General features: G+C 34.6%; 2 protein-coding genes across 9 annotated transcripts in view; one reads left to right on the top strand and one right to left on the bottom strand.

Moving 5' to 3' along the window:
• The window catches only part of PTPRQ (protein tyrosine phosphatase receptor type Q), a 258,211-nt gene that overhangs the window by 63,508 nt on the left and 166,808 nt on the right, over positions 1–27,895 (top strand). For all 8 annotated transcript variants that reach the window (XM_087868896.1, XM_045779834.2, XM_087868894.1 and 5 more), the window contains 6 exons: positions 919–988; positions 6,480–6,679; positions 7,967–8,225; positions 9,825–9,953; positions 11,844–11,990; positions 20,182–20,354. In XM_087868896.1, coding sequence (XP_087725022.1) covers positions 919–988; positions 6,480–6,679; positions 7,967–8,225; positions 9,825–9,953; positions 11,844–11,990; positions 20,182–20,354 — 978 coding nt within the window. The remainder of the gene's footprint in view (positions 1–918; positions 989–6,479; positions 6,680–7,966; positions 8,226–9,824; positions 9,954–11,843; positions 11,991–20,181; positions 20,355–27,895) is intronic.
• Positions 17,877–27,895, bottom strand: part of LOC148108660 (uncharacterized) — a 199,554-nt gene continuing 189,535 nt past the window's right edge. The window contains exon 6 of the transcript XR_015727160.1: positions 17,877–17,994. The gene's annotated coding sequence lies outside the window, so the exon portion shown is untranslated. The remainder of the gene's footprint in view (positions 17,995–27,895) is intronic.

Genomic DNA, 27,895 nt, shown 5'->3' with positions numbered 1-27,895 from the left:
TATATACAATGGAATATTACTCAGCTATCAGAAAGAACGAGTTCTCAACATTTGCTACAACATGGACGGCACTGGAGGAGATAATGCTAAGTGAAATAAGTCAAGCAGAGAAAGACAACTATCATATGATTTCTCTCATCTATGGAACATAAGAACTAGAATGATCAGTAGGGGAAGAAAGGGATAAAGAAAGGGGGGGGTAATCAGAAGGGGGAATGAAACATGAGAGACTATGGACTATGAGAAACAAACTGAGGACTACAGAGGGGAGGATGGGGGAATGGGATAGGCTGGTGATGGTAGTAAGGAGGGCACGTATTGCATGGTGCACTGGGTGTTATACACAACTAATGAATCCTCGAGCCTTACATCAGAAACCGGGGATGTACTGTATGGTGACTAACATAATATAATAAAAAATCATTATAAAAAAAAAAAGAAATAAGCATGACTTCAATGGAATTCTGATTCTACCACTTATTCCTGTATGACTCAGGCAAGTTCCTTGACTTCTCTCAACCAGTTTCCTCATCTATAAAATGATGATAAGAACACTTTATGCTTTGATTATGTGGATAAAATGAGATATGTAAAATTTCTAGGAGATTTCCTGGCACATGAAAGTTTCCCATAAATAATAACTGTTATTATTAATACTAATTGACTATAAAACTTGACTATTAATTTTTCCATTAGGAATTGAAGAAACCTGTTGAATCAAACTATGCTGCAAATATATCCTCAGGGAAAGTGGAAATATGGAATAGCTCCATGTGTGCTTTCTCCTTTGGGAGTATTGCAGGAATTAAGGGAAAAGTCTCTTTATCATTTAACTTATCAACAAAAAATTTTATTATTTCAGATTCTGTTTAATTAGAGAGTAAAAAGCTTGAACATAATTTTTTTGGTCTGTTTTAGGTTGCTGCTGAAAACAGCGCTGGTATTGGAGTGTTTAGTGACCCGTTTCTTTTCCAAACTGCAGAAAGTGGTAATTTGCCTGAATCATTTATTCTAAATAAACTTAATTATGAGTTTTTGTCATTTAAAATAAATAGGTATATAAACCAAATAATGTTGTTAAAATCTGTAAAATCTTCAACAGCATGGCCATTCAATTACTTTTAGTGTCTTCTTGGATAGTTATTCATTAAAATATATCTTGTTCTCTATGATTATGAAAGCAGTAAGTGTTATCTTAAAAAAAAAAACTTTGAAAAAATAAAAAACAGGCAGTAAAAATTATCCATGGCCTTGTCATGTAAAAACTCTGTTACCATTTTGGTACATTCCTGGCTGGTCCTTTTTTTCTCCCATGGGTATGTGTCTATATTACTATATATTCATGAAAATAGCCTCCCCTTTACGCAAGTTTATATCCTGCCTTTTCTTGTTAATATCAAATTATACACATTTTTATGACATTAGACTTTTGGAAATATGGATTTTATAGTTACCACATTATTCCATAACATGTCGTCATTACCAAACCAATGTAAGATACCTCTCTTCTTTCAGTGGTGGAGAGGAAAGAGCGTGAGGTATTATTGATGCCTCTTTCTCACAGTGTACTCTGGTTTATCAGCAGATCCTGCCAGCACTACATCAAAATGCGTCCTGAATCTACCCTCATTGCACACCATTCTAATCTATTATCACTTGTTGGCTGAACAATTCAAAGTCTCCTTACTGGTTTTCCTGTTTCCAGCTTACCTGCCTACAGTTCTCCTTCTCCACGAGAGCTACATCATCTTTTGAAACATAAGCCAGACCATATTGCTTCTCTCTTCCCAATATGGCTTCTGTTTTACTCAGAATAAGACCATAAGTCCTTCTCATGGTCCATAGCAATCTGGATGATCTTTTCCCTCTCTGATCCATCTCTAACCTTCTCCCCTCCCTCCAAATACACCGTCCACACCTATCTTCCATCAAAGGGCCTTTGCACTTGCTGTTTCCTCTAACTGGAATATTCTTTTCACTATATATCCACATGTCCTTCTCCCCTAGTTAATTCAAATCTCACATTCACTTTCCTAACTACACCTTCTAAAATAGCCTCTATTTCCTCCTGCCCATCTCTAGTCCTAACAATTCTTTTTCTTCATTGGACCAGCCTGATGTATTACACATTTACTCTCTTGTTTTTTATTGTATATATCAGCCGAGTAGAACATAAGCTTTGTGATAAAAGTAAGTTGGTGAATGGAGGTTCTTTTATTTATTTAATAATTCCTCTATTTATTTATAATAGCAAAAATTTAGAACCAATAAATGCAGAATGATTAAATAAATAATGCCATCTCCATTCAACAACAAATACTTTCTGTTGGACTTACATTCTTGTGGGCTAAGATAAATGAGTTACTAAGTAATATGTCAGGTTAGTGATAACTGCTATAAAAAGAATTTCCATAATTTTTTACAACTATAAATGTTCTACATATTTATGAGATAAAAATCTTCCAGTGAACCACTTTATGCCAAAGGGATAAATTGAAATGGGCCCTGCGTATCTAGATAATGCAATGGCTTATGTTAAAAAACATGCAAAAAGCTTTGGGTCCTAGTTTCTATTTGCAACTTTATCTAGAGAAGAATATGAAAACATGCTCTATTCCATAGGAAGTTAGAGAAAATTCAGGAGTTTATTTAAAATTAGAAATTAATGATTTATGAGGTTTAAATTACCCTTGTTGATTTTGAGCATATTGACTTTCAAATTATTTATACAACTAAAATTCAAGTGGGAAAATTATCATTTCAAAATTAAATATTCACTAGGATAGAAAGGAAAAATTTATTACTTATGTTTTCAGTTTTAGGGAAGTTAACTGGAATAACTTTTGAATGACAAATGAAAAATTTTGTCTCAGGAGTCTGTTTCTCATTTGTTGTGTGGTTTTGGGCAAATTGGATAATTATATAATTTCTCTTGCTCCTCTATTTCCCTTTTTTTTTTTTTTTTTTGGTAAATGTAAAGAGGTAAAAACACATTGTAAATCTGAATTTAATTGTATCAGTATTCTGCAATTTTCACCCAAGCACCCCTTTTTATTATTTATGCTATAAAGAACCCAAATTTAAGGAATAGTTCAATGGAATAAATAAGCTGCATTTTTTATTGTTAAATCAGAAGGAATTTCTTTTCACATGAATAAAAATACTCTTAGGAAGAGGATACAGGTGAACTAGTTATACCATACTGAGTTAATATTGCATCTGCAAGCACGAAAATCTCAACTTCTTAACTTCCCATACATCATTATTTCAGGTAAATATAGAATTTATTTTGGCTTTAAGATAATAGAACGCACCTTCATTTTCAACTTGATGGATCTTTAGAAATGCAAGAAAAGTCTCTATATTGGATTTGTGAAGTTTCTTTCTGGCTCAATAAATGTATACTTTGCATAGTGTACACTTTGAAAAGTTGTGGACACCTTCACATACCTATACAAATTTATGCATTTTGGAAGACACTTATCTGAAAGATGAAATGACTTTATAAACAGAATTTTTTTTTAAGATTTTATTTATTTATTTGACAGAGAGAGAGACAGCCAGCGAAGAGAGGGAACACAAGCGGGGGGAGTGGGAGAGGAAGAAGCAGGCTCCCAGCAGAGGAGCCCGATGTGGGGCTCGATCCCAGAATGGTGGGATCACACCCTGAGCCGAAGGCAGACGCTTAACTGCTGTGCCACCCAGGCGCCCCTATAAACAGAAATTTTTGATACCACAGTGTCAAAGCTTTACTTAGATCAAGATGGATAAATTCACTCTATGAACATCAAGGAATAATGGGTTTTGGTACATGAAAGTCCTGAAGTAGAAACTAGAATATTTACAATAGGGAAAGACCTACCAACTAGAGAGATGAGTCAGGATTATTCTTCAGACATAATGAAGTCACAAAAGGAAAATACAAGCAGAAATATTTAATTGAGATAAAAATTATTAAAGCAAGTTAATAAAAATACCATTTTTTCACTAAATGGTATTTAACATATTTAATTACTTTCTTTTTAAAAAATATTTATTTATCTGAGAGAGGGACAGACGGACAGAGAGCATGAGCAGGGGGAGGGGCCGAGGGAGAGGGAGAAGCAGACTCCCCGTGGAGCAGGGATGGCGACAGAGGGCTTGATCACAGGAGTAGGGGGAAGGCAGATGCTTAACCGACTGAGTCAGCCAGGCACCCCAGCATTTTGAATTACTTTCTATGTATTTAATATTTTTGGTCACTTTTTAAATATTTTGAAATCATGTATTTAATAAATTTTTGGTTACCTTATCAATTCAAATTTCTCTATCTTTGAGTAGTTCCCTGTGATTGTTTTTGAGGCTCATTTGAAAATGTGTTGGCTTGTCTGCATTTGTTTTTTTTGTATGAATATATTTAATTTGTGTGTGTGTGCGTGTGTGTGTGTATGTATATCAGGCATACTTATAAACATATGTATAGTTTACACAAATAAATTTAAAAGAGTGATTAGGATTTATGAAGAGAGTAAAATGGTGGTCACCAGAGGATGGGGTAGGGGAATAAGACTGATGTTATTTATGGGTACAAACTTGCCTCAAGTAATAAATAAGGCATAGAGATCTGATGCACAGTATGATGAATATAGATAATTGCGTTATTATACTTATGTAATGTGATATTATAATTACGTAATATGATAGAAGTTCTAAATATCGCTACAACGGCAGTTATAATACAATATGGAAATGTATCAAATTCACACCTTGTACACCTTAAATTTATTTTATTTTATTTTAAAATATTTTATTTATTTATTTGAGAAAGAGAGAGCGAGCACGAGTCGGGTGAGGAGTAGAGGGAGAAGCAGACTCTCCTCTGAGCAGGGAGCCCGATGAAGGCCTCAATCCCAGGACTCCCAGATCATGACCTGAGCCAAACACAGATGCTTAGCCAAGTGACAGTTAACCGAATGAGCTACCCAGGCGCCCCACACCTTAAATTTATACAGTTATATGTCATATATATTCAATTTTTAAAAAGATTCATGATAAAAGTTTTAACTCATAATTTCATAAAATCATATATTTAACATTTTAATATTTTGCTTTATTATATTTTATCCATTCAAAAGAAATTCAAGTGTTAAGTCTTTAGTGTCAGAGAGTTATATTGTCATTGTCCTTCTTAAGCTTTAATTAATTACATTGATGAGTTTTCCTTAGAGAAAAAAATTTCCATCCATCATTTTATCCACTATTAATGATTAATCATCCTTCCAAATTGTTTTATTTTTTCCCATTAAAATGCAGTTGTCCTTAAGTTTCCTAGTTTCTCTGGTTTAACTCATATCATTCATATACAACCCTTTTTCCCACGACCTAAGTTCCTTATCTAATTTATATGGCTTTTATTTACAAATCATATTTTGGTATTCTTCCCTACAACATGCATTTAAACTCTAATTACTCAGTATCTTAATAGTAGGCACCTCTGTTATCACTTATATTGTTTTACCAGAAACATCCTGTTTTGTTTCTATTTCTCTCAATAGTGATTTGTCATGTTTGTATTCTAAAGGATTTTGATTATTTACTCCACTTTGTTTTGCATAACTTACCTTGAGATTAATGGGCATAATTTTCCTTCCTTCTGGCTTCATGTTTGTCTCATCCCAGTTAAAATAGCATATAGATTCTTTTTTTAAAGATTTTATTTATTTGAGAGAGAGAGAAAGGGAGAGAGAGAACGAGCACGAGCTAGGGGAAGGGCAGAGGAAGAAGCAGACTCCCCTTGCTGAGCAGGGAGCCCAACACAGGGCTCCATCCCCGGGCCTGGGATCATGACCTGAGCCGAAGGCAGATGCCCAAACAACTGAGCCACCCAGGTGCCCGTAGCATATAGATTGTTATTGCAGTTTATCAATAATTGATAATAAAGTATCATGAATTCTGATGAAAGTTGATATTGAGGGTGTATAAAACTCAAAATATAATACCCACAACCAGCTGGGTGCTATTCACTTTATATTAGACACTAGATATTTACATACATTCCAGAAATATACTTTTTGGTGTAAATGATTGGATAATTGTTTCAGTTTGCCACTTCTTCATTATCTAAGGAATTTACATAATTCCATTATTTCAGGAGGGAATTTGTTATTCAAATTTGTTTGTATATTCACAAATAACTGTTGATTGGATATTTTTCAGAATTACTTGAAATAGTTCACCAATGGATCCATTAGACAAATAATCCTAAAGTAAAACTTATTTGCCTCTTAAATACAACTCTTTGGACTCAAATTCCTGTTTTCTTAGACAAAATTAATTAAATATATTTCAAAAAGTCTCACCCAAGTAGATTTTTTTTCTAACAGAGTATATTTGATTTTATATAACATGAGAAATATAACATCTCAACATTATAGAAATGCCATTCTAAATTTTGTAACTGTTTTTTTTTTCCTTTCCTTTAATCTCTGTCACTTCTCCAGCTCCAGGAAAAGTGGTGAATCTCACAGTTGAGGCTTTTAACTATTCTGCAGTAAACCTGATTTGGTATTTGCCTCGGCAACCAAATGGCAAAATTACCAGCTTCAAGATTAGTGTCAAACATGCCAGAAGTGGGATAGTAGTGAAAGATGTCTCCATCAGAGTAGAAGACATTTTGACTGGGAAATTGCCAGAATGTAATGTAAGTATTATGGAACACTTTCTATGTCTCAAAATTTTTAGGTGTGAGCTTATAACTTGAAGTTTCCAGTATCTGGAAATGTTTTTAACCACAGTGGTTATGAGCTGTTTGATTCCTTATAGTGCTCAGTTATAGTATCATGTTATACACAACTGACTGTATTCAAGGCAGAATAAGAGAAGGGCTTGAGAATTCAAGAGATAGAAAAATCTTGCAGGGAGCCTTCACTCCATTATTTGTTAATGGGCCTTGAATTAGCCTTGGTGTAAGGACAGGGGAGATTGTGTGAGGGGAGTGTTTTTAATGGTGGGTATTTTATAAAGACCTGAAATAGGAGAGTATAGAATATCACTGGAAAAAGATAATATTTCCATGTGACAGGAGGGGTAGGGAAGGCAAGAGTACAAGTTACGTTTATGGAAGTAGATTGTTTTTGTCGTGCGTATCTTTAGTGAAGAATTTGTTATGACTCTAGTCATTTATGGGAAATCCCTGGAAGTACCATAATAATGTTTTATCAAAAATAATATAGATGATCTTTGTGATATTATTGATGGAAAAACAGTATTACTTTTGTTTTAAATACTGGGTGTTATATGCAACTAATGAATCAGTGAACACTACATCAAAAACTGATTATGTACTATACAGTGGCTGACTGAACGTAATAGAAATAAATAAATAAATAAATAAATAAATAAATAAATAAATAAATAAATACTTTAAGTTATAGAAGTCTTAAAACCTTTTTAAAATTAGGCTATATTTCTAATACACACACAAACATACATACATGCACATATATACACATACACAACATATGTGCTATTGGTTTTATCATTTGAGTATTTATGAGAAAAAAAATGATACTGTCAGTGAGAAAGTGACCCATGCTTGAAATTTCACAAAAAGGAAAATAGTTTATCTCATTGGTTCTTGCACTTTTAACATGAAGTTTAAAATTTCTTACTCTAATGATGTTGCTGTCGCTTTACTTTTATTCTAAGGCTTTTGAAATCCTATTCATGAGAAATATGAAGGTATAAAGGATGCAGTAAATATATCCTGTTCTAAAACTGTAGATATAAATCGGTATAATTAAGCTCTAGCAAATTTGTCCATAACTTGAATAGATAACAATCTATTAAAATCTTAATGAATTACACATATACACATAAATTTAAGAATAATATTTATGCTATAAAGGAAAAATAAATGAATTAAACTTTTCATGTTCCTCAAGAGATACCACATTATTTTTCTGTTGCTATGTATTTTATTCACTAGGAGAATAATGAATCTTTTTTATGGAGTACAACCAGTCCTTCTCCAACCCTTGGTAGAGTTACGCCTCCATCACGTTATGCCTCCACCACATATTCGTCAAGCACGTTGTCGAGGAGTAAGATAAGCTCTGTGTGGAAAGAGCCTATCAGTTTTATAGTGACACATTTGAGACCTTATACAACATATCTTTTTGAAGTTTCTGCTGTTACAAATGAAGCAGGTTATATTGATAGTACTATTGTCAGAACACCAGAATCAGGTATGATTTCATTTTTTGTGTATGTAGAAAAAAAATAATTAAACTAGTTATCTAATAATGTTTAATTTTTTTCATATAGATCTTTTTGTTAAAACCTTCCTTCCCTTTCAATAACCTTTCCCCCCAGTCACAGATCATGGGTATACCATCTGGAGCATCTTTAATTTCAGCATTCTTTTATAATACTAACATAAACATCTATAAAGAGAAAGGAGATTTGAAAGAATGGATTCTTGAGCTAATAACCATGATCCTATGATCAGCTTTGATTTTTCTTTGATATGAGTAATTTTTCATAATCATCTCTGCCCTTTGCCATCTCCTATAATCATCTATACCCTCCTCTCGCTGATACTGTAATAACCAAATATGGAAGTAACACCTGTAGTGGTAGAAATACCTTGTGATGCACATTTCAGTATTAGACAAAAATAGTATTTAAAAAAAACCCTACTTATATCATTTTTGCCCTGGAGTTTCCCTTTATGAAAAATGGAGACAGCAATAATAACTCCTTTATGGTGGTGGTGTTAGGATTCAATGAGTATAATTAGATATTATTTCTACTAAATTTGAAGAGTACACATTTCTAGCTATGGGTGTTTATATATTTAATTATGGGATTATAGTATTAGATGTACATGTAAAGTTATGTAGTTAATATGGTAATATTAAATATGTAGTATCAGACATTCAGTTGTGATTGGTAACTTTTGAGGTTACTGGAAATTATTACTGGTAGGGTAATTTCCCTAAAGCACAGTATTTTTTTTTCTGATGACATAGCCGTCAGCTTTTATCCTTTCATCACCTGAAGTTTGAAGTTTTTTCTTGATTTAAATAGTCATCTTTGAATCATACCATTTCTTCCTTCCATACTTCTTATACAGTTAAAAAATAATTTCATAAGGATAATACAAAGTGAAATTTAGCAGACAAGAACTTTGGCTTGAGAAAAACATTTGGGATATTTCATTTCAATCAAAAGAAAGTAAAATGTTAAGAACACATCTGTGAAAAGTAGACCTATTTTAAAATGTCATTATTTTTTATGTTACCAATGTTACATTAGTCTTCTATCTGTAGATTCTAATGTACATTAGAATCTTCTAACTGTCGGTTATAAATTTCCTCTCAGAACCTAGTACAAATATTGATGCAGAAAGTGAAGATCCTTGCCAATAAGGTAATATAGGTCGAGTTAATTCCCTGACCCTTCTACATGTGTCCACTAGGGGGAGAGTGTTTTTCAAGTCAGACACCTGGCCTGGTTGAATTCAATATATAAGTGTGTATTAGGACAATGTAACTGTGCAAGGAGCAATATTGGAATGAGAATGAAACACGCTGTGCAGTCATATACAGCATTATATTAAATTAGCAACTGTTGCAAATAACTAGCTCATCTGATGATCAGCATGTCTTATGTAAATTCTTTAATTCATTCATTTTTCCTTTTCTTTAAAGTTAAAAAACCCTTTGCTCATAGTGTGATATTTTATTTTCTTTCTGCCTTTGTGTTTTATTGTGTATTTAATAAGATGCTCATTTATTTTTAAGTATATATTATTTATTCATTTTTTTCTATAACCATTTTAGTGCCTGAAGGACCACCACAAAACTGTATAACAGGCAACATTACAGGGAAGTCCTTTTCAATTTCATGGGACCCACCTAGTGTAGTAACAGGGAAATTTAGCTACAGAGTTGAATTATATGGACCTTCAGGTAAGTCTCAATCAGCTTTGTGTTTATCTTTTGGAGTAAGAATTATGCCAAATATGTTAGTATTATCAAACTCCTTAAAAGTATCATACTCTTTTTTATAAGATTCTACAATTGAAACAAATAATAGAAAAGCAATAAGGGAGGTGAGGCTCTTTGAATTTCTTGTTTAAAATCATAAATAAGTATACGGATTCCAAAACATTGTCCTTGTTCCATATTTCATGAGGAGAAGCTGAAAGAATGAGATGACTCCTAAGAAGAGAAGTGTTCGAGGACATACGTGTCTTCAAATGTTTGAACAGGAGAACCTTGACTTACTTAATTGCAAATATATTTATGAAGAACAATGGGCTCAATTTCTGCTTAGAAAAGGAATGCATTTCTAATATTTGGAGCTCTCTAAAAATAGGCAACTTCATACTGTAGCAAGTTCTCCATCTTTGTGAACAATCAGAGCCTGGACATGCCCTTGTCAGATATTTTGAGGGGTTCAAATATTATTGCTGGAAGTCAATTAAGTAAACTCTAAAATTCTTTCCTAATCTGAGATCCTATGGTTCTATGAAAGAAATCAACCAGAAGAGTAGAGAGTGATTGGGCCACGGAAGTTGAGTAGGGGGCTAAGCACAATTCAGGGCTTCTTTGAGGTGTGGTAGTGAATAAAGTCATACCAATCAGAGTGGATTTGTGTTTTTCTCCAGCTCCCTTCAACAAGAGGAGGGCAAGGGAGTGGAAGGCTTATGTAAAGGTAGTGATTATAATTGACAGTGCCACTGAGGAGGGATAAATAGTGGAAACCAAGTGGTGAGGGATGAAACCAAACAGAATAAAATAAAATAAATCATAAGACCAATGGACTGGAGGTCCCAGTGAACTTAAAGAATTGTTGCTTCAGGGCTCTAGAATAAGTGAGATAAGAAAGAATGGTCAGAGAGAGATGCACAAAATAGAGATCATGGAAGATTTAGTTACTCGTAATAGTGATGTCTATGGGAGCGGCTGAGATAGGGTGGTGGATTAGATTATTTGAGAAGAGCTGGGAGTGTTTTAAGAATCATTTCTAGGGATCCTGAAATCACAAATCAAGATGGTAGTACTGAAGACAGTGACACTGAAGCAGGCACTAAACCATCTAGAATGAGGGTGAGTGACCCTGGGCCTAGAGGATCGATGATGGCAACAAGGAGGGCTGGTGGAGTCATCCATGACATGAGATTGAAAGCTATGAACTTTTATAAGGTGGGAGGTGGGTTGGTCTAAGACTAGGCCCCGTGGTGCTAGGGAAACACACAGCACACCTGAAGGCCTCGTCACTTGATGACCGAGGAAAAAATTAGACCATTTGGGGTGGCTGCAGAGAACAGAAGCTGTGTTCTTAGGGGAGAGCCGGGTTTCAGCTCCAGCAAGGGATGAAAGAATTACCAGAGGTAAAGTTGAGGATTAAAAGAATTTTGATGATGGACTATTTAAGGACTTTTGCTCAGAAGCTGAACTACAAATATTTTCTAAACATGTCTTTTTATAGAATATAATGAGAATATTTAGCATTTTAATTAAATTTATGTATAAAATACTGTCACTATTTTAATATTAGCAAAATCTAATGTTTTCTTTTTAAACAATGTCAAAAAATAGCAGGGTAATTGGATAGGGCTTTATGATTTAATAAGTTATTTTGAATACCAGAAGATTTTCATGTTCTTTCCATTATTTTAATTAACCTGATATCAATGTACCACCAAGCTAAATGTTTGAAACTTGTAATAATTGTAATTATAATATTTTAAAATTATAATAACAAACATTAATTGCTATTCTTGACTCTCAACTGTGAGAATGAGTACATGCCTAATGAGAAAATAATCCACAGCTACCTTTTGATTTTTGCAGGTCAGATTTTGGATAATAGCACGAAAGACCTTAAGTTTGCGTTCACTAACCTAACACCATTTACAGTGTATGATGTGTATGTTGCAGCTGAGACCAGTGCAGGAATTGGACCCAAATCAAATATTTCAGTATTCACTCCTCCAGAAGGTCAGAACATCTTCTTCAGTGTGTTCATAAGATATTTTACTCTGCTTGTGGATTTTATTGCATCGGTTAAACATTATTTTAGAAGCTATTTGGTTTATATTTACTTAATTCATGCTATTTCCTTATCAGATTACTACCTAATGCGCTCCTCAGAACATTAGACCCACAGCCTGCTTCATAGAGGAACTGGAGATCAAGAAAGATTAGGAAGTACTACATGTAGTATTAGTCTGTTTGAGACTCACAGTGAAGATTGGCAAAACCTCAAGAGGTCGAAGGAAACAAACACATATAACATTGTTTGACTCACATCATTCAATGTAGAATAGATTTTTCTCACAAAATGATGTTTAGAGGAATCCATATATCCCCAGTGCCTCTAACAAAATGTGTTTGTAAACAAAAGGGTATTTTAAGCAAGTGAGGATTCTGCGAGGGTGCATAATACAAACTTACCAGCACATCCTGAAATAATTGAAACAACAGCTCCCCTAAAGAAAGCTTTTGTTTGCGTGTATTAAACATCGCAGTTTTAGATGTTTAAAAAATGTTCCCGCATTGTCTCACAACATATTTTCCTGGCCCATGTCAAACTTGCTACAATGTCTTCCTATTTACTTAGGGATTGCAATTATTCGAGAAGATCACAATTTTATTACAAGTAAGTTAACACTTGGAAAAGTTTCCAGATTTTGTATGATAGCTAACATACAGTAACTTGTAAATTAAATACACACATGTGTGCAAGTGCACACATGCACGTACAACTAAAGATTGGGCGTACGTTCCTCAGATAAATCACTCAAGTATTTGACCATTAGAGGGCAGCAGCTATTAGGGAATTTTGTACTTCTCCCCTTCAAAGAACAATTAACCATCGGGAATATTCTGCTGTTGAAAAAACGTAAAAATTATGTTTTATATCAATTTCAAATGAAAATGCTGATGTATATATGATTTCAATACACAGATTAAATCAAAAGAGATTCATACTTACAAGCAAAATGTTCTCATTTTTTCTTATTAACATTTTTCCATTGTGTTTCTGTCAGAGGAGTCTTAGCTTTGTATGTCTTTTCCATTACACCTTAAATCTCCCCTTCACCTAATAACTGCTCATAAGCATTTCTTAGAAAGCTAGACAGCTTTATGAATGGTGACCAAAAACAGCAGAGTGACCTGGCCCTCATCAAACTAGAGTCCTTGAGTTTGATTTTAATAGAATTTTCTCAAGCAGCTTAATTGACCAACTAATTTTTATTCTTATGTCATACAGTTAAATAAATTCAGAATTTTTGTCTTCCTTCAAATCAAGCCAGTTTTGGTGCCCCTAAACTGAATCTGAAATTTAAAATTATTGTTTTATTGTCATTATTCTTGGCCTATAGCATTTGGCAAAAATAGGGAAATAGGTAATATATTGCCAAATATGATGTCATGCTGTTGATTTTGGACATCATTTAAACAGTTCATCCCCCTTTCTTTATTTTTGTGTCTTTCTTCATTCACAAAATAATAAATAAAATTTTAAGGATGTTGTTCAATATATTTCACATGGCTTATTTTTCACACAAAATTATTTTGAACAAATGACTCTCTTTGCCTTATGTAGTAAACAATTACCTGAGTTTTGTCCTACTACCCTGCTGACCATATCCACGTGGCTCTCAGGAAGTTCCATTGACAGCAGGTAGGCTCCACTAAGGGCAGAAATGGCATGGTTCTTATCTCTGCATGCCAACCTTCCTCCATGGAGTTCTCTTGGGATAGTTCAGACTTAGGAAGGGCTTCAATGAAATGCTCTGGCAAATGCAGTAAATGTAGCTTCGAACTTCTGACAACACTAATTAGTCCTAGTCCTGCTAATTAAAATTTTGCAATAAGGGACTCCTGAAACTATATGAGAACAATCTAATAACTCACTAGAACTATATACTGTCAGTTAAAATTGAGATCTTAATTTTTTCATTTATTAATACAGCAGGGTTCTTTGTATTCTAATTAAGGCTACTCAATTTATTTTCTTCTCCATATTTAAAAATAGTCTATTTAAAAATACACTAGGACCAATTTTTAAATTAATGTTTTTTAAAACAACTAGTGTTCTAACAAATCTCCAGATATTCAAAGAAAAATGTTGAATTGACCTCTTACAGATAAGGATATAAGCTATTACAGTATTATGGGGCTGATTTCATTAACACTTAGAATGTTATGGTCCATAGTCTACTTTGATCATCAAAGAAAATCAATATCATGTTGTGATAGCAGTATTCTTATACATTTCATAATATTCCTACATATCTGTTAATATTTTACTGAACAGATTTCTACATAGGTATGAAGATGAGATGGTTTTGGAAAACAATGATAATTTAATAATTTTCAATGTTACAAAGTGTCATGGAATTACCTATCCCAAAATGAGACAGTGCTATTGTATATTACATAAGCACCAGCATTTTCTTATTATTTGCATGGGGGGGTTAAACAAATCTTAAGTAAAACTTTATTGCTTCAATATCCCCTAATAACTTTTCTGTTACTAGTATCAAATATCTCATAAGAAGGTTAACATCATTTTTTAAAAGCAAACAGAGTACTGAAATCCATATTTATTCTTCCATAAACAGACTATGGAAGTGAAGACTTTTGTCCTTCAACTTGCTACTTTCTGCAAATAGTAAAATCTTTTGTAGGGAAATCACTGAGAGACTCAACTTTTCAGGGTTCTCAATGACTTTTATTTGTCAATAGATTTTTTTCAAATTTAATTTAATTAAAATTTAACAAATTCGTTTAATTTGCTAGATAGTGACAAAATTTATTTTATTTTTTAAAAGATTTATTTATTTGAGAGAGAGAGAGATACAGAAAGAGCCAGGGGAGGGACGGGGGAGAGGGAGAGAACATTAGGCAGACTCCCCACTGAGCACAGAACCTGACAAAGGGCTGGATCCCAGGAGCCTAAGATCTTGGCCCTGAGTTCATGACTTGAGTTGAAACCAAGAGTCAGATGCTCAACCAAGTGAGCCACCCAGACACCCTACATAATGGCAAAATAGATTTCATGTATTTTCTTTGCTCCAGTGCCATTTGTCTCAATTTTATTTTTTCTAATACTGTTTCATTTGAAAGCTTAAAATCATTTGGAATATTATGTATCCTTTATATGTCTATTCTGTTTCTCATATATTAATAAAATTTATAGACGTATTGACTTGAGAATGATTCTTAGGTAATCCCTGTGGACAACACCTCAGAACTGATGCTGAACCATGAATAATTGCCTTGTGTATTTGATTTTCTTTAGTTAATTCGGTATCAATATTAAAGGAATTGATTTAATCCATACTTCTCTGGTTTCCTCATAAGAATTTGTGGTATAACAGATCAAGTATCTTTCTAAGGACAAAGACAAGGACAAATGGAGTCATTTCCTTTATCCCCCAAGACTTTTCTTCTTTCATTAAAGAGAGAGAGAGAGAGAGAGATAGCTTTACAGTTGTTCTTATCCAGGTTTAGGGTACATTTTTAGGGTAATATAGAACAATTTAATCTTTACTTGAACTATAATTTAACGCATTATTGTCATAGAGCAATACTTATTAAGTTATATTGAAACATGCCTTATAAATTAGAAGATAAAGAAGCTAAAGAAATCAGAAGATAAAGAAAATATCTTATAAATTAGAAGATAAACTAAAAAAATCAGAAGATAAACTATGTTATAAATTAGAAGATAAAGAAATATCTTATAAATTAGAAGATAAAGAAAAGAAGATAAACTGCAAAAGTTTAAAGATAAAAAAACTACATATACATATATACACACACATATACATGCTTTTTTTTTTTCTTTTTGCTGTACTGGGTAGTTTTATTCTACTACATTAATGTGTTCTATCAAATGGAAGTGACACTACTCATTTTGTTTGGTAGGCAGGGTTTCCTTACCTGTTAAACTGGTCAATGTAGTCATTCAATTTGTTTCTTTGTTGAGATTCTACACACGTTCAAATTAAATGGAAAAATGCCAGATCTCTTCCATGAATTATGTTATACAATATTGACCAAGGCTTTGTCTACACAGCAACTCTAAAATAAAATGTACAAGAAAGGTGGAATGTAAAAGAAAGGATTAAATGGCTGTGTTATTTTCATAGTACACAGCTGATTGGAAAGTTGCTCTGCCTTTGAAAAAATGTGTGTTGGTAAATATGTTGATAGAAACATAAGGACAATATACGTCAGGGACAATATATATTTTATATATACTTATACCAGAGGTGACCTGTGTAAAAGGTTTTTAATCGATCTTATTTCTCACTCGGTCCTCAAGTGCCTAGAACAAAGACCAAAAGATGAGTGCTCAGTCTGTTGAATGATGAAAGAGTGAATCAATGATTATGGGGTCCTAGTCCAGAACTCTTCCCTCCACCCTTCAAAGGTCAAACTGATTCTCCTTCAGATTAGAAATTCTGTGGGGAGAGATGACTCTAAAGAGTTATCCTTCTAAATATAGAAATATAGAAATGTTTTTAGAAAAGGAGATTTATTTCTTTTTTTTTTTTTTTTTTTTAAAGATTTTATTTATTTATTCGACAGAGATAGAGACAGCCAGCGAGAGAGGGAACACAAGCAGGGGAGTGGGAGAGGAAGAAGCAGACTCATAGCAGAGGAGCCTGATGTGGGGCTCGATCCCAGAACGCTGGGATCACGCCCTGAGCCGAAGGCAGATGCTTAACCGCTGTGCCACCCAGGCGCCCCAGGAGATTTATTTCTTGTGTATTGAATTTGAGAAGTTCTTTGTAGATCTTAGATACCAGTCTTTTATCTGTAGTGTCATTTACAAATATCTCCTCCCATTCCGTGGGCTGCCTCTTAGGTTTTTTTGACTGTTTCCTTGGCTGTGCAGAAGCTTTTTATCTTGATGAAGTCCCACAAGTTCATTTTTTCTTTTGTTTCTCTTGCCTTTGGAGATGTGTCCTGAAAAAAGTTGCTGTGGCCGATGTCAAAGAGGTTGCTGCCTATGTTCTCCTCTAGGATTTTGATGGATTCCTGTCTCACATCGAGGTCTTTCATCCATTTGGAGTTTATCTTTGTGTATGGTGTGAGAGAGTGGTCAAGTTTCATTCTTTTGCATGTAGCTATCCAATTTTCCCAGCACCATTTGTTGAAAGGACTTTTTTTCACTGGATGTTTTTTCCCACTTTGTCAAAGATTAGCTGCCCAAAGAGCTGAGGGTCCATTTCTGGGTTCTCTATTCTGTTCTATTGGTCTGTGTGTCTGTTTTTGTGCCAGTACCATGCTGTCTTTGTGATCACAGCTTTGTAGTATAGCTTGAAATCTGGCAATGTGATGCCCCCAGCTTTGTTTTTCCTTTTCAACAATTCCTTGGCAATTCAGGGCCTTTTCTGGTTCCACACAAATTTAAGAGCTGTTTGTTCCAGTTCTTTGAAAAATGTCATTGGTATTTTGATTGGGATGGCATTGAAAGTGTAGATTGCTCTGGATAGCATAGACATTTTAACTATGTTTATTCTTCTGATCCATGAGCATGGAGTATTTTTCCATCTTTTTGTGTCTTCCTCAATGTCTTTCAAGAGTGATTTGTAGTTTCTAGAATATAGATCCTTTACGTCTCTGGTTAAGTTAATTCTGAGATAACGTATGATTTTTGGTGCTATTGTCAATGGAATTGATTCCCTAATTTCTCTTTCTTCAGTCTCATTGTTTGTGTATGGAAATGCAGCTGATTTCAGAGCATTGATTTTGTATCCCGCCACATTACTGAATTGCTCTATAAGTTCTAGTAGTTTGGGGGTGGAGTCTTTTGGGTTTTCCATATAGAGTATCATGTCAGCTGCGAAGAGAGACAGTTTGACTTCTTCTTTGCCGATTTGGATACCTTTTATCCCTTTTTGCTGTCTGATTGCTGTTGCAAGGACTTCTAGTACTATGTTGAATAATAGTGGCGAGAGTGGGCATCCTTGTCGTGTTCCTGGAAATTCAAATCAAAACCACATTGAGATACCACCTTACGCCAGTTAGAATGGCAAAAATTGACAAGGCAGGAAACAACAAATGTTGGAGAGGATGTGGAGAAAGGGGATCCCTCTTACATTGTTGGTGGGAATGCAAGTTGGTATAGCCACTTTGGAAAACAGTGTGGAGGTCCCTTAAAAAGTTAAAAATTGAGCTACCCTATGATCCAGCCATTGCACTACTGGGTATTTACCCCAAAGATACAGACGTAGTGAAGAGAAGGGCCATATGCACCCCAATGTTCATAGCAGCATTGTCCACAATAGCTAAATCATGGAAGGAGCCAAGATGCCCTTCAACAGATGACTGGATTAAAAAGATGTGGTCCATATATACAATGGAATATTACTCAGCTATCAAAAAGAACGATTTCTCAACATTTGCTGCAACATGGATGGGACTGGAGGAGATAATGCTAAGCAAAATAAGTCAAGCAGAGAAAGACAATTATCATATGGTTTCACTTTTTCATGGAACATAAGAAGTAGGAAGATCAGTAGGAGAAGAAAGGGAAGAAGAAGGGGGGTGGTACAGAAGGGGAATGAACCGTGAGAGACTATGGACTCTGGGAAACAAACTGAGGGCTTCAGAGGGGAGGGGAGTGGGGGAATGGGATAGGCTGGTGATGGGTATTAAGGCGGGCATGTATTGCATGGTGCACTGGGTGTTATACACAAGTAATGAATCATGGAACTTTAACATAAAAAACTAGGGATGTACTGTATGGTGACTAACATAAAATAATAAAAAAGAAGTAAAAAAAAAGAAAAGGAGATTTAAAGAATTAGCAAATTATAGTTGTACTTTCATGTTTATATCCCAATTTTGAGCACAGGTGTTACTATGTGCTGGACACGAAAATCTTGGCTGCAGTAGTAATGAAAATCTTAGGCAAGAATGACTCATTCATTCACCTAGCCATTAACTATTTAAAAACATTTAGAAATGTTTATATTGTTACAATATCTAGGGGGCTTTTTAAATGGTTACTTCATAGAGACAAAGGAAAAAACTCAATCTCTGGAATGAAAGCTCCATTCAGTTTCCTGTATGGTTGAGGTAAGCATAATTATGTTCACTAATTTTAAATAATATTTACAAGAGTTGTGACATTAATTTTCAATTCCTTTCTGTTATCTTAAAAGGCAAAAGGGTTGTTCTCTATTTATATTATATCCCTAAAGTGCCTCTGTTCTAAATGATATTTGCTAAAACTATACTAATGTGAAATAGCTTAAGGAAATGAATTTGATATTTTACTACATTTTGACCATAAGGAGTTATATTATTTTCTTTCTTGAGCATTTCATTCAAGGTTCCTTATGGTAACCTTGCATAGTAATAAGAACAATATAATTTTACCCATTTTATAGATTACCAAATTTAGGGGAGGGGTTAATTGGCTATTCATAATCACATTGGCTATAAACAAAAAGTAGACAAAAGCCCAAGGCGTGTTTATCCTTGATCTGTTATTACTCCTGTGGTACTGGGAGGTTTATCAGATGTCACTCTTGGCCATTTTCTAACTAGAATTTACATAAGTACTTGGTGCTTAGTTGTAAACCAGTTGTTAGTTTGTTTCCGTTTCTCTTTATTACTGAAAAGAGTAAGGGTACCTTAAATTAGAGACTCACATAATTCATTTGTAAACTTAGCAGACCAAAATCAATCAACTCTTCAAGCAATCTCATGTAATAAGTTGAAAGACAACCTAATTGAATTTACCAACTACATTTCATTTCATACAAAGTCTTCTGGATGTTATTTTTTGATATGTTGTTATAATTTTATAAAACTTTCGAGGTTTCTACTGGGCATTAATCATCCCTAAACAGCTTTCTCTGGGAAGTTATTTTGATTAATGAATTTGTTTCAAACAAATATTATGACATTTTGATTTGAGGAAATTACTCCATGTTATCCTATTTCTTATTTACATTTTTGAGAACAGTCTGTAGCAATTTATCTCTGTCTTTAAAGAATCTTACACATATTTAATTGTTAATAAATATTAAATTGTCTTAGTCTATTTTCTAATAGACTTTCTTACAGGTCTTAAATGGTGAGCTAAGAATTTAGAGAATTTTTAAAATTTAAAAGTATATTTTTAAATTCTTCCCTCCTTATTCATTTTTTTTAGTTCCAGGTGCAATATTTGATTTACAACTTGCAGAAGTAGAAGCTACACAAATACGTATTACTTGGAAGAAACCACGACAACCAAATGGAATCATTAACCAATATCGAGTCAAAGTACTAGTTCCAGAGACAGGTGTAATTCTGGAAAATACTTTGCTCACAGGAAAAGATGAGGTATTCACTTTCATTTCACATCTTGGTGAGCCCTTTCTCCTTGGTTTTGGCCCTGATAACTTGGAAGACTTTTCAGCATTCAAACCTTAAATATTTGGCATCATGGTATAAAATGAAGTAGATTTGGGCTATGTTGATAATCTAGCTAGGTCATATTTCATTTTAGAACATATATTTTTAGTTAAATGCTATTATTCTTTTTCAGCATATAAAAATGTTAATTGAGCAATTAAGCAGGACTGAAGGTGTTTCCATAAATGAATATAATTTGGTAATTCAGTTAATGAGTTGTTTAGAAACTCCTGTTATGATTTAAACACTCCTTCTAGGCTTGCTTGCAATTTGGAACAGTTGCCAGTGAAAGGCACAGTATTTAGTAGATGTTGTTGACAAATGACTTGTCCTATTCAGTCTTTGGGAGCTAATTTTTTCAGACCTACCTCATTTTAAAAAAGAACCAAACAGAGTATGTTTGATTAAAGAAAGCAAATGGGGGCACCTGGGTAGCTCATTTGGTTAAGTGTTAGACACTTGGTTTTGGCTCAGGTCATGATCTCAAAGTTGTGAGGGCGAGGCTGTGTCCCGCTCCCTGCAATGAGGGGAGTCTGCTTGAGGTTCTCTCTCTCCCTCTGCCTCTTCCCCTCCACCTGCTCAGGCACTCTCTCTCAAATAAATAAATAAATCTCGGGGAAAAAAAAAAAAGAAAACAATCGACTCAATAATGGAGATTAAGTCATTCATAGATAGAAAATAAGAAGACAATGTGTTTGCCTCTATTCACAATGGAAGTCTTATTTTTTCCCTTTTGTTTCTGTTAGAAGTACAGGCCACACTGGTTTCCTTTTCCTGTCTTCATTCACCTTACCTAGCCAGCTATTCACCTCGTGAGGGCCCTGTAAGCCTCCAGACTAGTCACATCCAAGTATGCATACAAAAATAAATGTACTTAGGACCAGTGAATCCAATCACAGGCCTTGCAGGAGCTACCTGATGATTATTCATCAATTGGCTTCTACTGTTTTGGTTCAGAATCACTGCTTTTTCTATCTGTGCTGTTATTTTTCTCCATTCATATTGTCCATTCTATTTCTAGTCTCTGCTTTCTTCCATTTCTTGTACATACTTGAAAATTGATGATGCTATGTACTCAATGCACTCTGGCTGCCCAGGATTTACGACTCCAAATTATTCACCATCTCCAGCACAGGATTAAAATTCAATCCTATGTTTACTTCTTTTCTGTGTGTAAAAGATGTGAGTTATGCTTTCTCTGATACTCTAGTTGACAACTCAGGCAAAGGGCAAAAGCTTAAACCTTTGCTCCACCTGAGAAGGTCTTAAATTAGATAGTTAGCTGTTTTGGGACTAGGTGACATCTCCCACTTCTGTTAATGACATCTGTTGAATGGCTTGACACACCTGTTTTTCTCTTGAAGCTAAGATGTTCTAGAAAGACTTCTTTGTGATTCTGCCTCTGTCTATATGACTTGTAATCCCTGTGATACACTGAAGAGAACATGAGCTTTGGGTTCATATAAATCTGGGCTGGTCACTTAATGGGCTCTGCAGTACAGAGATTAAGAGCACAGACTTAGGAGACAGAATACTTGGGTTTAAACCTTGGTTTTGCTATTATGGTTGGTTTAACCTTAGGAAAGTTGGCCTGACCTCTCTGATCTTCAGTTTCCTCTTCTCAAAGGTAGAGATTATAAGAGTCCCTATAACAAGGGTATTAATGAGGATTTAATGGGTTAATGTGCATGAAAGAATTTAGAACAGTATGTGGTATGTAGTAAGTGCTATGCTAAATAATTGTGACCTTTTGTGATTTTTATCATGGCAGTGGAACTTTCACCCTGATTGACACTCATTATTAGTTTCTTTATCCTCTCTCAATAAAAGGGCACATTACTTCTCCTTATTTCTATGATGGTATTTTTCTTTATTAGATCAGGCCTGTTGATATTTCTGTTTTCCCATGTGACTGATGCTTGGGTTCGTCTTTCAGGAAGTTGATGTGGGGAGAGAGATATGGCAGAGGCTCTAAATCCAAATGGACTTGGGTCCTAGCCTTGGCTCTGCCATTTACTAGTTCTATAACCTTGGACAAGTCAACTTTGGAGACTTGGTACCCTCATTTTTAAAGCAGGGTGTATATACCCACCTTACAGGGTGAGGAGTAGGAGAAATAATAGATAAAACCCCTGGTTTAGGGTATTCATTTATTACCCTTCATCTTGACCTTGATACTGGATAAGGACTCTTACCTTTCATTTACTCTTCTACTTCTCAAAGTATGGCCTCCACACCCTGTACAAGAATTATCTAAGTCCTTGAAATCTTGTTAGAAGTCACCCATGACCTCCTAAGTGTCAGATAAGGTGGTTATATATTTTTAAGTGTCCCCATCTTCATTATCTCCTCCAGAATCCATTTTTCTGCTCTCCCACTCTCCAGCTTTTGAGTATTTTCTGCCTCATGCATCCTCCACTTTCATATGCTGTGACTTTGCAAAATTTTGGTCTTGTGTAATGAAAAAATGAAACAGCTAGTTCTCCTATAATTTTATAACTCCTTTATGAAGGCATTCCAGACAGTTCTGTTTTCAGCCTTCTTCTTACACTTTCTTTCGATGATCACACAATTTCAATCACGGCTGCCTACCTGAATGATCCCTTTGCCTTGCTTTCTATTCTGGTCTTTCTCTGACATTCTATTCCTAATGGCAACCATTTGTAGAGAGGTTCTGTCAGGTTTGTCACATCTAAACTCATTTTCCCTCATAAAACAAAACAAAAATCCTTTTTGGGATAATGGCTTGGTTAATGACCAGAAGGAGGAGACAAAGCTGGGATACAGCCTAGAACAGATACTCGACAGAGATCTGGGGATGGCGATGGAGACCTATGAAGGTTTCCACAGGATATACAAGAAGAAAGTCTATCCAGACAATTAATAGTTTCAGTTATGAGGAACAAAGTCTGGAGAGAGACTAATTTGATGCCTAGATACCAAATAACTAAACTTAGAATTCCTTTATTCCTTGGACTGGGCACACCATAGCTCTCTGACCTGAAGGTCATCGTCTAAGCACTGAGAAGGTCTTTATGGTGCTTTTACATGCCTTATATTTCTCTTTTCAGATTATGGCATTGTTATTCTTTCTGTCATAAAAGCTCAAAACCATGGGACTCCCTCTGACTTGGGTTATACTCAGCATTCAATAGTCATTCGATATTAAGCCAGTTATTTTTACCTCCGAAGGGTGATTCATACATCTATATTTCATTCCTGTGTCTCCACCGCAGCTCAGGATTGCATAGTCTCTTGCCTGGACTACTGTTGTCTTACTGCCTTAGTTTTCCATCGTTGTATAACAATTTGCCACATTTATTTATTATCTCACAGTTTCTATGCCTCAGGAATCCACACAGCTTAGATGGATTCTCTACTTAGGGTCTCGTAATGCTGCAATCAAGGGCAGACCGTGCTGTATTCTCGTCTGGTGGCTTCACTGGGAAAAAGCCATTTCCAGACTCACTTAGAGTTTCAGCAGATTTAATTTCCTTTTGACTGTAAAACTGAGGGCCTCAGCGTTTTGAAGACTAGCCTTAGTCCCAGCTCATAGAGGCCTCCCACAGGATTGTCACAAGGATTCTCCCAACATGGTCATTTAGTTCATCATGCCAGCAAGGGGAATCTATACAGTATAATGTAATCATAGGAATGACATCCTCTCACCTTTGCCTTATTTCATTGGTTAGATACAAATCATAGTTCCCACACAACAGGAGGGGATTATACAAATGCATGAACAGCAGGAGGTAGGAATAATAGGGGGGCCACATGAGAGACTGTCTACCGCACTCTCCCAGCCCACTATTTTATATTTCACACATCTATTAGAATAATCCTTCCAGATTTAAGTATATTACTTATACTTCTTTTTAATGAGAAGTAACTAAATAAGAATTGAGAACAGATGGGGAAGGTATATATCTATTTAAGAAATCTAACTCCTTAGTATCATTGCAGAAAGTCAGTCACCCTTATTGAAATTTTTTTCCAGTGATATTTTATGGTTTATTTCTTAATAAATAGGGTTTATTTGAGCATGCTGAAACATGTATAAAATTTTACTTTCAATATTTAAACAAATACTTGAAAAAATATATTAGAAAATTTAATCTCAGCATTTGAAGACTTTTATTTCAACTGCCAAATTTATATATGAATTGCATATATAACATGCCTAATAAATGATTGGGAATCCAGCCTCTGCTAAAATATTTTATCAACTCTGATAATAGGGTATCTACTGCAACAAAAGCAGCTCCTATTCTATGAACTTTAAAATACTCTTTTTTATGACCTTTCATAAAATATTCTTCTTTATGACCTCTGTATTTATTAAGTAACTACAAAATTCCAGGCACTCTGTTAGGTCCAGAAAATACACAGCTGGATAAGAAACTACTCTGTTCTTTAACTGTTTTGAACTGAACTAATATTCAGTTCAGTCTTCTAATGTTTGCCAGTTTGTCCCATCTCTCTTCTCTAGACCCACATGGTATGAGCTTGGAATTTTGAACCAGGGAAATGTGTTTCAATCCTACCTCTGCTATGACTAGTTTTGTGAACTTGAACAGATGACTGTAAAATAGAGCTCTTGACACCCAACTCTTTGGGCTATAATGAAGTGATATCACATAAGTGAAAGTACTTAGCACCCTATTTGACGTATAATAGTTTTAAATGTTATTCTTTGTAGAAGTAACAACAATACACAATGATTTAATTTTTTTATCATTTGAAGATGATAGTCATGATTTTCGTAAGGCTTAACGTCCTCAGTTTCTCATCAGCTATGGTTTCTGGAGCCTTCATATTATTGATTTCTCTCCTATGTATATTTTCCAGTTTGTCAGTGAGCCTCTTAATCATCTGAATACAACATTCCATATGTAATTTGATTAGATCCAAATTGAGAAGAACTATTTTCTATCTCGATGTTCATTTCTTCTTTCAATGCAAAGAATAAAATCAATTTCTTTGCGAGACTCATTCCACTGAGACTAAAGTCTGTAAAACCCTCAAGTCATCTCTCCATAGACTGTTCTTAAGTTGAATTTCACACTCAGATCTCATCCTGTGCTTGTTCTTCTGGTAGAATCCTGGGGCATTTTCTCCTGAGAGACACCATCTTGATGCCTGGTGTTACAAATTTCTGAGATTCATACGGATACATCTTTTCATCTGATTTATTTCACAAGTATATCAATATTTGTCCTTGGTGAACATGAGAAGAAAGCCAGCTAAATGCTTGACCAATTGCTATGGAATGAAGCTGACAGGACTCAAGAGTAGTTTAGGAATGCTTGAGATAAAGTTTATTTTATTGACCATTAGGAACAGAAAAAGAAACCTTAAAGATTTGACACTTAAATAATATGCAGAAGGATACAGTATCCATTAGGTTTCCAAACATATGTTAATTGCAGACTTTTCTTTTTACCACTGCTTAATAAGAGAGTATAAATCATGATATAGTCTGTAATAAAATATAGAAGCATTTCTTAAGAATAAGTCAACTGTTTCATTAATTCAATCCAGTGGACTTCCAGTGAGTCTAAATTTTGATAGATGTAATAGAGATTTTTTTTTAGAAATAAAATCATATTAGCTATAATGAAGGTTATAGCACGTAGAATCAGGTTGGTTTATACAGATGGATTAGGAATTTAACTCTGAAGAACTTGTAATTCTTTCACATAAATTCCAAAGATTCCTGGGTAGCGTATGAGAGGACTTTCATGTTGATGAACTGTGACATTCACAAAGTCAATTGTGTTCAACCAAGGGAGATTTTGCTCTCCACTTGGCAATCTCTGGAGACATTTTTCTTTGTCACAACTGAGAAGATGCTTCTAGTGGGTAGGGACCGGGGATGCTGCTAAACTTCCCACAACAAAACATGATCTAACACAGAACATTAGTAGTGCTGAGGTTGAGAGCCCTGGACTAACTCAGTGAGTCTGAAACCTTGAGGAGTTGCAGTGGGCTTCTCCTCCCTGCCATTTCTCTCACATCCACTTCGGCCCCTTCCTGTTACTTTCTTAAGTTTTAGTTCTTTCCCATTATTTTTGCTCTTAAAATAATTGTCTTCATCATTTGAAAAACATAATATCTAATGCCTTTTTAAAAGAGGCAAAGTGTGAGAAATATTCATGGCACAGCCCTCTCAGTGATAACGAATAGCCTTCCGGGTTGTTGTGAAACCAACATCCAAATCATTGCCCCAGTTAGGGAGAGTCTTTCCAGAATACCAGCATTTGGGAGAAATTCAGAAAGTCAAAATTTAAGTCAACTCTTATATTGAAATGGCAATTTGTCAACAGAGATGTTGAACTTAGTTAATTGTTGGGATGCTGTGGCTTAACTCTCAATAATTTATCGGACATGGAGTGTAAAATGTTGGGAGATTTAATGCAAAGTTGTAGTTCATGGGGAAATTGTTTGTACTACTTCATTGTACCTTCTGCAGTGCTTTGTACACCCTAGATTCTCAGAGAGTGGCTGATTGATAGTGGAAACAGCTGTGTGCTTCAAGCATAAACTATTGACTGGAATACCAGAGCATCTCTGAATTATGTGTTTGTGATTCATGCCCTCCCTGATTTCCCTGTGGAGGCAGAGCTGAAGTGAGCCGTTGGAAGATAGAAGACCTTTAACTTGTCCCACATAGAGTTCCCTATCCAGAGTTCTTTATTGCAACAATTTTAGAATAGATCTTATAGGTATCGCCTTGCTTTTCATCACAATACTCTTCTGGCTAAAGATGTAACAAGATTTAGATAATTTTATTTTATAAATATCATTTAGAGAACGAGAGATTTCCTTGGATCATTTCTCCACTCTTTTATATCTTAGAAAAGTTAATATTCCAATGACCTATTTTTGTAGATGGTTAAACAAACTGCCTTAAAATTTCTTGCCTTCCTGAAATTTTTCCTGAGCACCTCTTACGTTTTTTAAATACTAAGTATTGATGTTACTTAGGAATAAAAACCCTGTTTTTGGCTCTAGGACTAAAGACAACCACAAAACATGTAAGATAATTAAAAGATAAGTGTACCAAAACTTATTTACCTAAATAAAACCTTTATTATATATTATAAGTTTTGAGAGTATGAGAGCATGGAGTTGGGAAGGAATAAAATGATTTTCTTTTTTTTAAAAAGCATTTTTGTTTTTCTTAAAAAGGTGAGTTTTGAAGCAGAACTTGAAAAAGAATGGACCAAAAGCAAGTAGTTCTTGCAATGTCTTTTTTTTTCTCAAAATGATTTTATCTTGGAAAATTTTGAACAGATATAAAAGTAGAGAAGAGAATGTAATAATAACCCCCTATTTGCCCCACACCTGGATTCAGTAACTAACATCCTGCCATACTGGCATCAGCTGTTTCCCATTGTTACTGTTGCCTTGGACATATTTTAAAATAAATTCCAGACTTCATTTTGCTCCTACATGCCTAATTAAGA

Source organism: Ursus americanus, chromosome 17, assembly GCF_024610735.1.
Source record: "Ursus americanus isolate L20-20 chromosome 17, mUrsAme1.1.p, whole genome shotgun sequence".
Lineage (NCBI taxonomy): Eukaryota > Metazoa > Chordata > Mammalia > Carnivora > Ursidae > Ursus > Ursus americanus.
This window is presented reverse-complemented; position numbering and strand designations above follow the sequence as displayed.